At 52.1% G+C, this 16,498-nt stretch overlaps 1 protein-coding gene across 1 annotated transcript in view; it reads right to left on the bottom strand.

The window, feature by feature from the left end:
- Positions 1–16,498, bottom strand: part of MINDY4 (MINDY lysine 48 deubiquitinase 4) — a 135,519-nt gene that overhangs the window by 44,178 nt on the left and 74,843 nt on the right. Inside the window, exons 7-10 of the mRNA XM_037837002.1 lie at positions 13,403–13,509; positions 10,881–10,997; positions 9,337–9,425; positions 391–492 (exon numbers count right to left, since the gene is read on the bottom strand). Of these exons, the coding sequence (XP_037692930.1) occupies positions 391–492; positions 9,337–9,425; positions 10,881–10,997; positions 13,403–13,509 (415 nt within the window). The remainder of the gene's footprint in view (positions 1–390; positions 493–9,336; positions 9,426–10,880; positions 10,998–13,402; positions 13,510–16,498) is intronic.

Here is a 16,498-nt window from a genome sequence, read left to right as displayed (position 1 = left end):
GGGGGCTGTTTCCCTGCAGCCTCAGGATGAGAGGAGGAGAGGGGGAACTGGGCTGTAGGGTCAGACGTTGCTCAGACCGGTTACTCCATAGCACCCCAGGGAGGCAGGCGGTGCACGGACGCCCACCCCCACCCTGAGGTAGGAACTGGGAGCCCAGGGCAGGGTCAGTGGCTGGGTGCAGAGTCCAGGCGGCCCCCCAGGCCAGCCCACTTGCTGGGCTCTTCTCAGCCCTAGGCTCCAAGTAGGAGCCAGGATTGTGCCAACACGTTCTCAGCCTGGACAGCCCATGGCAAAGGGCAAGTTCCCCAAGTACAGGACATGGCACAGCCGGCCGGCAGTTCTGCCAACCCAAGGACGAGGACTGGCACGACAGCCCTTGGAACCACTTACAGCGTGACCACAGCTCTCTCTTGGCCCCCAGCCCGCCACAGAATGTCTGCGATGGCCAAGGCAAGGCAGCGGGTCCTGTGGACGTTTGAAGGCTGCAGCTGCCTGAGGACAAAAAAGGGAAAGAGTTTATGCTGATGGAGACACAAGCCAGGGGAAGTGCGCCCTGCCAGCAGATGCCTGTCCTCTCCTCTGCACAGGGATTCCATGGTGAAAGTCTGGGACGGGGGGGCCTCCTCAGATAAGGCAAGGGAAGCCCTTAGAGGAGGGACACTGTGGTGGGGCTAGAGGAGCAGGAGGCAGAGGAGGCCACCCTTGTGAGCCACCGGGGCTCTTGAGGCTTGGCAGGGTCCAGAGGTGTGTGTAAACCCCAGGAAGGCTATTTTGGGCAAATGCATATCATGGCCTGGCCATGGCCAGTCCAGCCACCCAGGACCCTGGAGACAACAGCTCAGCCAGGCAGGTGCTTTTCCCTCCCACCAGCCACTAGGAAGTGAGACCGCCATGCTGAGGGGCAAGCAACCTGACCTGCCAGGGACTTAAACTCAGGGCATGGGCACTTGGGGGAGGAAAGATTCAAGGATGACCTCCGTGTTTCCAGTGGGTGGATGGTGGTGCCGCCCACAGAAATAAGGAACACAGGGGAGGCAGCTGCAGGTGGAAGATGCTGAGTTTTCCATCTCAGACGTCCCGAGCCTGAGGTGTGTGGGGGACCCCAGGCGAAGACGTCGAACACATCTAAAGCCCAGGAGCGGTCAGGGCTGGGGACAGGTCTGCGCATCATCAGCACGTAAGGAGCCCTCCGCGCTTCGTGTGGCTAAGATTTCCCAGGAGGGGCAGAGAAGGCGGCCAAGTATGGAACTCTACAGAGAGCTAATGTATCAGGGCAGGCAGAGGAAAAGAACCCAGGTCAACACAGAGGAAGCACAAAGGGGTCCAAACAGAACTACAGAGAGTGGCATCACACAATCCCAGGAGTCAAGGAGTTCACGAAGTTCGGGCGGGCAGCAGTATGCAAGAAGGCAGACAGATCTCTTAAGATAAAAGTGGTAATTAAGAGGCCCCTGGTGCTTGAAGTGAAGAACAGGGAAGAAGGGTAAACGGCCAAACATAGACTTTTCTTTCAATTTCACATTTCCAGGGGTCCGTAAAGCTATACTTCTCACCTATGGATTCTGTCACTTTTTCTAAATTCTTACAAAAGCAAGCTTGAATGGGTTTCTCTTTCTAACTAGCAAAAGAGACTTGGTGAAGACTGTGGGGGGCTCAAAGGATTACAGAGGGGTGTTTCCATGTTTCCAGTCACCAGATAATACCCAAGCTCCAGGCTGGGCCATGGGGGAGTAAGAAGACCCCGTCCCCATGGTGGGAGCCTGCAGCCAGTGCCCAGTCCTGGGAGGCAAGGTCAGGGACCTCCATCCAGGCCATCTAACACAGCACTCCCTTGGCTTCCCATCCGTCCACTGCAATAAAGAGAGCACCTGCCGTAGAGCTCTGTGCTCTTGAAACACGGTGATGTTTGTGAAGTTCATGACCCAGTGCCTGGCAGAGGTGAACGGTCAATAAGTGGTGACTATTATTATTATTATTGTCTTTATGAAAACATCTAGTCCCCACGTGGGCTGATGTGAAAGTGACACCAAGTCCTTGACACTGGGAAATCCTTCAGAGCTAATGAGACAAACAACAAGCCCTCGGGCACTTGAAAAAATAAAACGCCAGACTGCCTGACATTTCTTCCGTGTCCGGAAGCTCATCATGTTCCTCTGAGGAAATGGTTACCACGCCATCGCCCAGCCGGGCTGCCGGAGCCACTGGAAGCACTGGCCAAGGTCATGGTTCAATATGAAAACAAAGCTGAGAAAATTGTTCTGAGTTTCAGGAGAGGTCACACTAAGGACTAACAGGGTCTGTAAAGAGGAACCTGTCAAACGAGGAAGGATCGGGCATTTATCTCTTTGGATCCGAACCCACGAATGTGGACCCTGTCTTCTCCCACAGCTCGTGTTCCAGGCCCTGCCCACGCCCGGGAATTGCACATCCCGAGTGTCTCACATGCACGCTCTTCCCTGCCCCTGTCCTGGACCAGTATGCAGGGTCCAGGGCACTGTTACGGCCAGTGCTGGACCAGCAAGCGCTTCTGCTTCCTCTTGCCCTGGCTCCAGTCCCCAACTCCACACAGTCCTTCACCAGGAGCTCATCCTACAACACAGGCGTGACCAGGTTACTCCCTGGTTAAAATCCCTAACATGGTTGGGAGTCATGAAAGCTCCTGCCCTGTCTGTATACGCTGCCTAGGACTCCAAGACTGAAAAAACCCCAGATTCAAAACTAAGGGCTCACCTTTCAAACACTCATTGTGTTCTACACTAACTTACTGGAGCAGATAACCATCAGTTGAAAGCTTCTTGGTGTAGAAACAAATAAGATTTAAAAAGCCAACATATATTGAGTACTTATCATGTGCCAGGCAGTGTTATAAGCACTTTGCATGCATTATTTTATTTAATCATTAAAAGCACAATCTTTGAAGGAGGTACTGTTATTATGCCCGTCACAGGCTGGGGAAACCGAGGCACAAAGATTGAGTGATCTATGCAAGATCACACAGTCTGAACAACTGGGGAAAAAAAAATTAAACATTGAGGAAGGAAAGAGAACTTGGAGGAAATAGAACCAACTGCCTTGGGCTCTTGTGCACCTGGTTTTGGAACCAATGACCATTTGCTTTTAGCCTGTATTTCCAGCACCCCAACACTGCCAGACATGTTGCCCCTGCCTTCCTGATCTTACAGGCTCTGATAGACCCTCTTAACCTCCACTTTCCTATACAAAAGTCCTCATTTTTTTAATTGGCTTCTACTTACTAACTCTCCCAGTCTCTCCATCCCTCCCTGGGCCTTCTCCAATTTGGCCTTTTTAGACATCACTTTCCAGAAAATGCCTTGGAGCTGGAAAATGTGCAGCAGCCAGGTGGTTAGGAGGTCTGGGTTCTGTTCCCCGTACACAGGACCTTGGGAAGCCCCTTACCCTGCTGGCCCTCGCTCCCCCATCCAGAAATGAGGCACTGGGTCAGAGGCCCTCTAAGAGTCATTCCAAACTTGGTGTTCTGTCATCAAACCCGCTCCAGGACACACAGGTCTGTGAGCGCGTGCAGGAGGCCTTTACCTATGGATGACAATAAGGAGGAAGGACGTGTTGTGCCCAAATCACCTAGACTCTGACCCTTCACCAGACAACTGGGTCTGTGCCTTTGCTGGAGACATCTCAGTGCCAATAGTGAGCCTGCGTTGCTTTGATCATGTCTAGCAAATCCCTCTCATGAATCTGGCACTGGGCCTTGCTCTTCAAGAAACCAAAAGAAGTTCTTTAAGGGCAGGAAAACCTAAGAGGCAAATTGCTCAAGAAGTACAGGATGAAGACATTTGTCTAGGGATGGCAGGGTGTGTGGGGAGAATAATGCATCCTACAGGCACCCTAATCACGCAGGTGTTTCAGATTGCAGAGACGGTTGTACTCTAATGATCTAAAACAGCCTCACTGTCCACTCTGACGTGCCTGTGGGGCCAGAGCCTAAAGAAGATTCGGGGAAGCTGGCAGGTGAGCAGAGGTGGGTTATCCATTCTCTCTGCTCCATCTTAGGGTCAAAAGCCACTGGAGGGGTTGGAAAGGAGGCCAGAGGCCTGGGTCCCAGGTCCAGCTCTGTTACCGGTGTCCAGAGGGGCCTTGGGCAAGGGCCCGCCTCCTCTGGGCCTCGGATTCCCCACATTCACAAGGGCAATGGGCAAAACAGATGGCTCCCGGGGACCACCCGACTCAGATCCGAGCCTGGACCTTCCCTGCCTGTTGCTCTCTCCAGGCCTGCAGAGGAATCGAGAGCTCAACATCTCTTTCCACGGCCAGCACAGCCCCTCCTCAAGTGGAAAATCACCAAGTCCTGCTGTCTGGCTCTGTTCTTTCTGACCAAGGAGAGGCTGGCTGTGGCCTGATGGAATTAGCCTTAATGAAGCCAGACACTCCTGCAGAAAAAACACCAGCCCTGCCAAGAAGCCTTTATTTCAGCATGACTTCCCTGGAGGCTGCAATCACATCCTCCTTCTGCTTTCACAGAACCGTTTCCCCATCGTGGCGGGGAGCCCGAAGAGGGGGCCTCGACCCTCCCAGGCCTGCAGGCTTCCCCAGGACCCAGAGGCCCAGGGCTGCAGGTGTGTGGCAGCCAGGTACTCGTGGTGTTCCTGAAGGGAACAGAGGAGTTGGCCTTGGTTTGGTTTGGATTTTTTTTTTTTTTCTTAAGCTGGATCATTTCTGAAATCCTGGAATTTCAGAGTCAGAAGGGAGAGCTGAAGCCTCAAACCCAACCCACCACACACAGCCCATGCAGGAGCACCAATGACCCAGTTACTAGATATGAAAATGTCAAAAATAAATCAAAGAAACCAGAGAAGCCAAGCACTGAGACAGGCCCCTGCACAGACAACCAGTGTTATCCCTTGCCAACTGTAGGCAGTGGGTCCTCTGGACTCTTCTGTATTTATTATTTTTTTTCCAAAATAGGAAAAAAGGGGAGGTCTCTTTATAAAACACACAGCCACCGCTTGGTCACTGAGGGTCCATCTGGGTGTTCCAGACTCGCCTGGGGCACCGGCGTCCCACATGCCGCCCCCCCCACACCCTCTCGGTTCTCCCATGGCTTGGTGTCCCTTTCAGAGCTCAGCAGTATGTGTGGCAGCCAGGGCGTCATGTGCCATCTTGGCTCTGCCGTGACACAGGTGCAACCCTGAGCAAGCACCTTTTCCTCTCTAGGCTTCAGTTTCCCCTTCGGTGCTGAGATTGGCTGCCTTAGATGCTCCCACTCATTTGCACAGCCCTTGACAACTTACAAGGACTTTGTTTGCATTTTCTTATTGAATCCAATTTAGGTAGGACAGAGATTGCTATTCCTAGTTTACAGAGGGAGAAAGTGAGGTCCACACTCCCCCAGGGCTGCAGCCTACTCCCAACCCCAGTCCAGTGCTGTCTCCACCACCCCACCAGGACAGGCCAGGGAGGGCAGGGCCGAGCTCACCCCCTCCCACCCCAGCACCAGCACCTGCAGGCTGCACCCGAAACCCAGACTGCAGAGGCCTGGTCTCTGCAACCTGTGACCTGCAGGGTCCCAGCAAAGCAGACTCTGCTGGCTCACCTTCTGACACTTTTCCCAGCCAAGGCACCAGCCCCTCACTCCCATGGCCTCTGCAATCCCCTCTGCACTCCCAGATTCTCTCCAGCCCCTGGGACAGGTTGACAACCTCTGCAAAGGCCAGGGTGAGAAGGAGATGGACGAGAGGGGTGTGGAGGGCATCTGGTGCCCCTTGCCCACTGCCTATCACCAATAGGAAGAGTAGAGTCCTTGCTGCGGTCAGGGGAGACGGCCCCTGGGTCCCCCAGCTTGTTCTTCTTGGAGCCACCTCTTCCCGAGTCCCCTCAGGCTGGATGAGAGACCCTGGAGACTGAACTACACTCTGCTCCTCCCTCGCCGATGGGTGTGAAGAAAGCCCACTGTCGGCCTGCCCCCGGGATAGCAGCCCAAGCAAGCCTCTGCAGAGGGCCCTGGCCATTCCACACCCATGGGAGCAGGAAGCCAGCTGCTGGGCTCAGCCTGAAGGGCAGGCCCCTCTGTGTGCACAGCCTGGGACAGCAGAAGGTAGGAAGGGGAGGGAATTACAACCAGCACCAAGTTGCAGGGCTGCAAAAATGGGTGAGGGCCCTCCTCTATGGGATGCAATCCTTACAGGCTTCATAGAAAAGGAGGCCCTGACTACAGTCCCCGAGGCTCTCCTGGCCGCTCGGCACAGACTTCCTCTGTCCAGCCAGGCAGCTGTCCCCGCCATCCCCGAGTCGGACTCATCCCCACCAGGCACACCCCCATACAAAACCCCCAGCTGGCCAGCTCTCCTTCCTCCCTCTTCTTCCTCTGCCCACCTGTTACCTCCAGGACCAAGCTCAAACAAGACACACCTACAGCCACACACAGACACTACCTCCAAGGGCCATGGATCCAGCCTGGCCCCAACTCCTTTCTCACGGTCCCAGCAGACAGGGATCCCCCGTCACTCCACAATCCCCTCTTCCCCAGGGCTAAGAGTGCATCCCCTCCTCTTTCCCCCTCCCCCAGCAGAGCTGTCTGTCATGTAAGTGCTTGAATGAGGCACCTGTTCATTGGGGCCTCCGTTACCATCGGCACAGGTGACAGGAGATGGGGGAGAGCCTCACATCCCATGGTGTGGTGCAGTTTCTTTCTACCCAGAGACCCCTCAGGTGCCCAGCTGGATGGCTTTCTGACCTTCCAAGCCAGGACTACCCTTTCTGGTCTAGAGAGCAGAGCTCTGCCCAGAGGACATGCCTGCAGAATAGAAAAGCTCTCAGCACCCCCTTAGCAGGGGTGGGAGCTGAGAAAGCAAGCTTGCCGCGTGCCCTGGGAAAAATGGCCCTTCCTGGAACCAACTTAGACATTACGTCCCAACTGTTGGGAAATGATGCACAACTTCCGCTGAGCAGTCCAAAATCAAAGTTCAAAAGCAGTTTCAAAGGAGAGGTCTCCCATGGGGCAAAGGCCAAGGCTTGATTCGAGCAGTCAGCCACCTGAGGTCTGTTCACATCCCACACTGACCCCGAGCTCTGGACCAGCCACCCAGCCCACCCTCAGCTCCTCCCCCTCCCCCTGCCCTCCCTGCCCCCAGGCCTGCCTTTGCATGTGTTGTCCTCTTTACTGGAATTCCCTTCCCACCTACCTCCCTGTTTGTCTGGACAACTCATTCACTTGACACTCCAGGAGTTCATTCAGCAAGCATTGTAAGGGTCCTGGCTGTGGCCTAGCCACTGGGCTGGCTGCCAGGGACACAGCTAAGGGCCAAGCCAGGGCCTGGTTCTCATGGTGTGTATGTTCGGCCGGGCAGAGGCAGACCAGGTAAGCAGACCCATAAACAAGAGGACCAGTGGCGGGGCAGTTGGAGTAGGGACAATCTTTGTTGAAGGCAGGAGCCAGCCTCCCTAAAGAAGTAACTTCTAATCAGACACCTGTGTGATGAAAGGAGCCTAAGAATTAACTTCTAAGCAGACACCTGAGCTCACAAGACCTTATGGGGCTACTTGCTGGAAGGGGGAAACTGAGGCAGAAACAAGAATGTGCAACATTTGTGGGAGGGCAGGGGGAATCAGATCTCAGAAAGAGATGGAAATGTCACTCCCCCAGGAAGCCTTCCCTGACCCCCTTCCTGCCTGGGTGATCCCTTAGCATGTACTGCATGTATGCCTCTTTGTCTGACTCCCTCTTGTTTGACTCTAAATGCCACGAAGCAAGTCAAGCCTGCCCTATTCAGCCCCACAATCCCTGACAAGCACATGGTAAACCCTCTGCAAAGCTTCTGTCCAAGCAAGGAAAAAAGGTAGGTGCACAGTATGTATGTGCTCAGAGAATGTCCCTGCACCATTGGAGGGCAGCCAGAGGTCCCTCACTTAGCAAGTCCCTCCCAGTCAGGAGCCTTCCTCATTTCTCAGGGGAGAGTAAACAGCAAGATCTCTGCCACCAGGTAAAACTCAAGCCCCCGGGCACTCTGCTGGGCAGTGGAGAAGGGATGGATCCAGGGGTGGGGACAAGAGAACAAGGACAAGGTGAGCTCTTGCCGTGGAAATGTTATGTTGCAGGGCAAATAAAGGTTTAGCATTGGCATCTTTCACTTTGGGAGAAAACACCTGGATTACTACTTTGCAAAACTATTATTAGACAAATTATAAAATGCCAAGTGTGAAAAGCTATCTTTTTCATTTGAAAATTTATCTTAGCTAAATATCTGGAGAACCAGTGTCTCTCCTGAGGATCCAAACAACCAGTGGGGAACGAGTCTTGTCTTTATGGGGCCTAGGCTTAAAAAAAAGAAAAGGCCCTGAAACGTCTGTTCCAAAGAATGACTGCCTTTAAATCAACTTCAGGAACTGGCAAAACTAAGCTGTGTTTTTAGAATCTGTTTAATTATAACTTTGGGGAGGAAAATAGGGAATCTGCTGAGCAGGAGCAGAAGGATTTTTCTGGGGTGCTGGAAATACTTTCTTGATCTGGGATGTTTTCACAGGTGTGTGTTTTGGTAATAATTCATCAAGCAGAACATGTATGATTTTTGTACTTTTCTGTGTGCATATTTCGATTAAAAAAGAAGTGCCTGAAGTTCTCTAGCTCTGAGGGCCACCCAATACAAGCTAGTAACTGGGCACACAGGGAGGGAAAGGAAAGAAGGGGTGCCTGCTGGCCCCCATAGCCCTGCCCTCATGTTCCCCCAGAACCTTGCCAATCCCGCTGTCTTAGCACCAACCATGGGGTGGACACGGTTTTCTGTCTGTCCCTCCACCCCACAGAGTGTTTCTGGAGAACACAGAATGCATTTTATTTTTCTCTGTGTCATTGCTCGGGCCTGCATAAAGATGTTCCAGAAATGACTATTGGGTGAAGGAGAATGAGGTGCCCATGTGCAAATACTTAGTGTGTGGAATGGAAAGCGAGTGGAAGAAATTTACTGTGGGCTAGCTGGAATGTGCGGTTATGGATATTGGAAGAAATGAGGGAACCCAGGAGGGAGGGGGTCCTGGACTTAGTCAAAGGGTCAGCAGGGTGGCCTAGGTGTGGAAGGGACTCAGGGAGCTGCTGTGTCCAACCTCACGGGGGGATGAGCCTTCACTTCAATGCCATCCCAGCGGCCACCATAGAGAACATGACTTCCCGACCCTCCCTGTCTTTAGAAATGTGCACAAGTCTGTTTATAAGGGGTCAGCTCCGGCCCTGTCATTTCCCTTTCCTTTCCCTACCCTCAGAAGACGGGACATATCAGGGAACACCCAGGCTTCCTTGCTTGTTTTTTCTGGACACTTCTAAGGAGGCTTGGGAAGAGAAGATATTGCTGGAGTGAGCGGCCAACTTACCGAGCATAGTCAGCGCTGCCGTCTCCCTCAAACAGGAGCTTCTGTAGGACGCAGGCTTGGACGGCTGCCAGAACCCCACAGGGGCCACCCTGCAGAGAATGGCACCCATTACTGCCAGTGAGAACGGCCCCCGGCAGAGATCCACCATGACCAGCCCCCCGCCCACGGGTTACAGGGCACACGAGGCCCGCCGAGAGGCTCCCTCGGAACCAGACACAGCCACCACTTCTACAAAGTGCTGACCCCGCATCAGAGGGAGGGGGTGACAGCGGCCCCAGCACCCATTGCAAGGAGGAAGGAAAGAGGTTGCAGTGTCAGACGGAGGAAAGGGACTCTTTACACCCTGCCAAGGGTGAAGCCAGGAGTGTCACGGCAGGTGTCCATGCCTCGGGGGAGTGTTTCCTTAGGCTGAAGGTGTCAGCTGTCTACCCAGCCATCAAGGCCCCTGCTACAGGTCTCTTCCTCCAGGGAACCTTCCCCAACCACTTCTGCTGGAAGTGAGCCCCTTCAGCGGCCTTCACTTGCTCTTCAAGGCACGCTGCTCCGGTACCCCATCATGCCTGCCCATGTCCCTGCCCACCTTGTAGTGGGCTCCTCCTTGAGGAGCCCATCTCAGCAGGCATGGCAGGGCTTAGCCCAGGCCTGGCAAATGGGACCTGATCAGCCATGCTGGTGGGACTGAGTGGCACAAACAGCCCACAACCAGGTACAGAGACTCACAGAGCACAGGCCGTGGGTACCCTTGAAGTGTGGGCGCAAGACCTGCTGAGCTTGGCTGAGCTAGCGTGGGACAGAAGCAGGTGATCGTGGGGCTCTTCCTCAGAGAGTAGGGGGGCAGCAAGCAGCCTGAGGCTTGAGAAATGGGATCTGGCCAAGCTGCCCTGTTCTATCTGGCCATTCTTTGATCCTAACCTTAGCGTATGTTCTGGTCCTTAATGAGCGTATCTTGAGAAGTGGGTATAAGCCACATTTACAACTCAGCATGGCATTCAAAGCCTGCCACAGCCTATCCCCCAGCTAATACCGCACCCTCCTTCCCACACACCACCTGCTCCCCACATCTGATAGCTCTGCCTTTTCTGGAGGCCCCTAGATGTTCCAGATGTTCCACGGCCTCACCCTTGTTCTTGCTGCCTGCTCCACCTAGAATACCCCTTCTCCTTCACTCTGCAAAATCCTTGCAACCCTCCTAGTGCTCCGCCTAAGGAGGCCTCTCCAATGCCACTGCTCAGCTCGGCACCTCCTCCTGCACCCTCCCACCGAGGACCCCCCGGCATCACGCATCACTTCCAGTCAGTGCTCCCTAAAATACGTGCTGGCCTCGAACGTCTCCAAAGCAAAGGGTTGCATTCCCCAGCCCTGGCTCTGCCAGCCACACTTGAAGTTCCCGAACTGAATGACAGCTCCGCAAATGTGAGGCTGGCGGGCACTGCACAACCCAGGTAGTGCTCGAGGCTGTGCCAAATTGGGCAGCACTCCCATCCCCACCTCACCCAGGATGGGCCCAGCAGAAAGGTCCCTGGGAAACTCAAAAAGCAGCCTGCCTTGTTCTGCACAATGCCATATTTTAACGAAGCTATGTCATTAAAGGAAAAACTCTGAAGTTTCCATTCTTCACTGAAACAGGACAAGCTTGTACCAAATAGAAGGATCTTTATTTCCTGTGAAAAAAGAAGAGAGCATTTTCTTGGTTATTTTGTTTGTTTGTTTGTTTTTCTTTTTTGTTGTTTTTTTTTCTCTTTTTGTTGTTTTTTTCTTTTTTGTTGTTTTTTTACTCTTGGTTATTTTTTTAAAACAAGCAACAATACTATTTTCAGTGTATATGTTTCCACCATAGCAGGACAATCTGTTTTATACAGAATGATCTATTATCTTTTTATTTTGCAAACCCATTCTCATATTTGAGGAAAGAGAAACTCATCCCTGAGGATCTTACCTCTGGAACATTTGTAAACCAAACCAGCCTATGGTGATCAAGGCTGAAATCTTTATCGGTTCCTTATTCGGACCTTAGATGTCCTCTAGTCCCCCACAGAAAGGATGAGACATTTTCAAACTTGACCACCCATTAGCATCACCTAAGGAGCGCTTAAAAATTCTCATGCTCAGGCCACACACCAGTCCAACCGAATCAGAACCCCTGGGGTGAGACTCCGGGATCAGTAGTTCTTTAAAGCTCCCCCAGGTGATTCCAATGTGCAACCACATTCAAGACCCAGTGCTCTAGTGCAAGGTCACTAAACTACAGCCCACAGGCCAAGTCCGACATGCCACCTTTATTTTTGTAGATAGAGTTTCATTGAACGCAGCCATGCCCATTCATTTACATACCGCCTATGGTTGCTTTCACACAACAGTAGGGTTGAGTTCTTGCAACAGAGATCTATGGCTCACAAAGCCAAAAATACACTATCTGGCCTTTTGCAGAAAGTTTGCCGACCCCTGCTCTAGCGCTCCCCTCTATCATGTGTATGAATCCCCTCTACAATTTCACCCAAGAGTGGTCCCCACAAACTCTGCCTGAACACCTCAACCACCCAGTGAGGGGCTTCCACCACCTCCCAAGGCAGCCTCTCCATTTTCTCACACCTCTGTTTTCTCTAAACTTCTGGTGGACTTTGAGCTCGCCATTCATCTCCCACCAACCCAAATACCACCCTCCAGAGCCCGGAAGCACAGCCAGTCCCTCCTTCCCCTCTGTCAGGCGCTGAGATGGGAAAGCAGAGCCTCTCCCACCAGCTCCCCCAGGGTGGTCCTTCCTTGCATAGCACCACCTCCCTCTCTGCCAAGATGCCACATCTGAAGGGTCTCAGACACCACAAGGGAGGCCCAGGACCAGCAGGTGGATTCTGAGATCTCTGGGTCACGCCTTGTCTAGACTCAGATTATGGTTTTCTGGAATCAGAGAACTTTTCATTAAGTATAAGAAAAATCTCTGACAGAGCATTTGTCTACATGTCATCAAATCTGAGCTGGCTGCACCCAGAAAAGAGGCAAGAGTGGATTCATCTGTCAGGGCCCAAGGAGCACCATCATCCATTTGTTAGAACTGAGTTTCCCAAGGGCCTAGAAACTGTAGCAACCTGAGTTTTCTGGCTGAGCCCTATCGTTTCTTTCAAGTCACAGAATGACAGCTCCCAGCTAGGCTCCATGGGGTTGACAGGACACAGGCTACGAGCCTAGAAATCTGGGCTCTGCTCGCCCTGGGGCCATGTGCCCTTTCTTCCTTGTGGGCCCCAGTTTCTCCAGCTGCTTTTAGGGAAGCTACTGCTGAGTGGCCCTTAGTAGCCTCCAAGGGCCCGTCCCAGAATGGGAGTGCCCCCTGCAAGAAATTATAGCCGGGTGGCTACTGACAGCCAGAACAGTTACTCCCAGGTTTGAGGCCATTTAAATGATTATCTCAGTGATTCCAAAAGAAAGAAGGAAGGGAAGTCAAGGAAAGGCAAGGAAAATGCTTCTAGGAAAAACCACTCTTTGATCTATGTGTGAAGTGAATACTCCATAAGTGAGAAGAGAAGACGGCCAGCCATGTCCCCAGGAGTTTTACATTTTCCTCCTGTATCCCAGCGGAAAGGTCAGTGGGGGACAGCGGGAGCAGCATTCCATCCTGCAGGAACCACTGGCCAAGGGAAGGTGCTGAGGCCACCCTGGCAGCTGAGGGTAGTAGGGATTCCAGGACAGAGGAGGAGAAGGAGGCTGCTAAAGCCAGGAACCTGCTCCCTCCCTCCAGGAGGCCGTGAGCAAAAGCCTGATTCCTTGGCTCCCTTGTGTCCTTCCCTTACAGCCATGGTGCCTGAGCCTAGCTTAGGAAACTAGCGCAGGAGCTGGAACCCATCTAATGAGGACAATTAATGGGTTCAGTTATTCTTCTACATCACACCCAAATTTCTAATTTTTTTTTTCATTTTTCTATTAGAGAAGTTGTTGGTTTACAGAAAACCTGAATTTCCATTTTAACAATAACTGAGAGATTACAATGAGAAGGATTAGGCCAGGAAGATCAAAATCACATCACCTACACTACTTCAGCATGGAATTCTACAAAACCACTGAAGTCGATACTTGCCTTTGCTACCGAAAGGTCGATTGGCTTTGACACGACTTGGAGCTTGAGCATCGACGGTGCCGGGGTCAGGATGACGTCTTCCTTCATCAACTCATCCTCCACGTCCTCTGGAAGAAAGGCACGGCCATGTAAGCGCCCTCGTTATGGCTTGTGGAGAACGTGAAATCATTTAGCACCGTGAACACTGATCCGTTTGAAAAGACTGAAGGGAGAGAGGGCTCCTGCACTATCCCTCCGGCCCACCCTCCACTGTGGTGCTCCCAGACCTTCGTCAGAAGGAAAGAAAGCAAAGTGAGAGGGACCTTGCTCCTGCCACAGCCCCCAGGCCCACAGCACGAAGATGTGGGTGGGTGGGATTCGGTTTTGTCCTCTTAGAAAGGTCTGCTCGTGGACACGCAGTGAAGCAAATGCCTAGACCTACCCCACAGAGCCAGCCCAGAAAAGCCCGGCTCAGACATATTCTCACAAAGCTGGGCATGACAGGCAAGTCCATTCCACTGAAGACAAACAAGAGAATGGAATTAGGAAAGAAAATGCCACCATTCCTGATAAAGTAATAATAAATTATTACTATTACAGCTTACTTTTACTGACCACTTGGATTTTCTCCTCTAAGTTCCATAACAGCTACCTCATAGGAGGCAGCAATAATTATTACCCCCATTTACAGATGAGGAAACTAAGGCTTAGAGAAGTTAAATAACTGGCCCAAAGTCTCACAGATGCAAAGGACAGGGACAGGATATAAACCCCGGGCCAGCTCCTAATCACTTTGCCATTCTGCTTTCTCCAGATCTCTAGCCAGAAGGGACACCAAGTCATATTCTGGGTACATTTGTCTTACAGCTGGGGTGACTGAGGCCCAAGAGGGTCCCATGGCAAATCTCTGGCAGCGCTAGCCTCCTGCCCTCCCAGGTGGCAGAGGCTCCCTCTCACCATTTTACCTGCTGCCTCTGTATTTACCAGAACAGTCAGAAGATGCAGTAAAACAATCCCCAAACCATTGCGCAGGCAAAGCAGAGTGAGGGGGCTCAGGGATTGGTAAGGTTTTAGCTCCATCAAGCCTGCCGGAATGGGTGGAAGTGAGGAGGCTGGTGTCAAAAGGCCAGGATCTCCAGAATTCATATCTTACATCTTACTCTACAGCCTCCTTTCCTCCCCTGGGGGGAGAGCAAGGCACAGGACCAGGCAAACTCCTGGAGACATAGTCCACTGCATGAGAAAGCAGACTCTACCTTTGGGCTAAAACAAAAATAAAACACAGGTCTGGAATTTAAATGAGAACCCTTCTGAGTTAGGGTGTCTGAGAAAGCCACTTTGTGACCGTGGCCTTAGAGAAAGTTACCTGAAATAAAGACCAGGTATTCCCCCAGCAGTAGGCATGAAGCTTAAAAACATGATCAACCAAGTAAGAAACCAAATGAGATATGTAACACAATGCTATTTACATAAATTAAAAATGCAAACACAAAGCAACACTATGTAACTTGCAAAAACACACACAAGCAAAAAGATGTAGAGTAAACACAAGAACAGTTGCTTACGGGGGAGGAGGCTCATGGAAGTGTGGGGTTAGGTCAAAGGGAAATAAGGAAGGAAAGGCAGGAGGCAGTGGGAAAGAAGAGAGGGAGGGAAAGGAAGGAGGGAAGGGAGTATGAAGAGGAGGAAGAGAGGGAAAGAGGAAAAGAAGGGAAGGAAGGAAGCCAACAGGCAGTCTTTGCAAAGATCAATGCTAAGAATGCTGAAGGAGCAGAGGTGTGTGATGAATTCAACCCTCTGCTCTGAGATCCAGGGCAAAGGGGAGAGTAACCCGGGTGATTCCAGGAGGGCTGTGGCAGTGCCTTGGGCCAGACCGTTCCCAGAAGCGTAGGTATTTAAGCCTATTTGGAGGCTGCTGCTCAGTCTGAGACTGTCAGGACGGGAGCCACAGCTGAACACATGCTCTGCTCAGCCATGAATCAAGCACGAGGATGGAGGCTGGGGACCCCGGAGCAGTACAGCTCAGGATTGGAGGGGGCAGCCTTCCTTTGGCTTCTGGGGGGAGGAAGTTGCCCCCGTGCAGGGAGTTGGTTCAAGACCTCAACCCGCATGTGGAGTTGGAGCAGAACCCAGGCCCAGATGTGGTGGGTCCGGCATGAGAGGGGGAAAACACAACGCTCCAGAATGACATGTTGGCCATGCAGACAAAACCATCTGCAAATGCCGGTGGTTTGAGGGTGCTATTTTAAGGCCCTGGAATAAATGTCTGGTTGCACATTTTATGTTCCCTTGGAAGTAAAGAAATACGTAATTACATTTCATTTCAAGGGGGAGTTAAAGTCACTGAAGGGAAAGTTTTTTGCTCGATGGATCCTATAGGGAGGACGGCCCTCAGCCCCTTTCTAGGCTCTTGCTCAGAGTTTCCAACTGACTAAGGTATCTTCTCCTGGAGGGGCCCCAGCACCAGAAACACAGGAATCTAAGCCCAGCACCACCTCTAGGCTTCCGGTTTTGATCAACGACCCCATCTCTCCCCCTCCCCTCCACCAGTGAGCCAGGCTGAGGCCTCGGTCCTCTCCTGCCCACCACACCACCACTCCAGCCTCCCTCTCTGCCTCTACGATGTCTCTTATTTTGTCCCTCCTTTCTCTCCCCTGTGTCAGAACACATCATTTTCTATTTGCCCATCAGGGACAACGTGGGGCAGAAAATGTCCAGAGGGGGAGACAGGGCCCCAAACAAATTATAATACAACATGATAAGTGCTACAATGGAAGCTAGTGCACAGATTTGAAGTGTAGAGTGAAAGAGACAATTAATTCTGCCTTAAAGGGTCAGGGAAATGGCCCATAAAAGGAGGCATTTGAGCAAGATCTTGAAATACGCAGAGGATTTCCACTGGTAGAACAGGGGCACCATCACCTCTTTTCTGGACTATTCCAAGAACCCCATTACTATCTTCCAGCATCCAGGTTCTTACCCTAAAATCCATGCTACACACACATTCACACACATCCCTCTCATGAACAGTCCTGGGTATGTTACTCACACCCACAGAAACTTCAAGGGCTCCTTACTGCCTGGCGATGTCCAGTCAGACTCCAGCACAGCACTCAA

This window comes from Choloepus didactylus, chromosome 5 (genome assembly GCF_015220235.1).
Source record: "Choloepus didactylus isolate mChoDid1 chromosome 5, mChoDid1.pri, whole genome shotgun sequence".
In the NCBI taxonomy this organism is placed as follows: Eukaryota; Metazoa; Chordata; class Mammalia; order Pilosa; family Megalonychidae; genus Choloepus; species Choloepus didactylus.
Note: the sequence above shows the minus strand (reverse complement) of the source record. Positions and strands in the feature narration are given on the sequence as shown.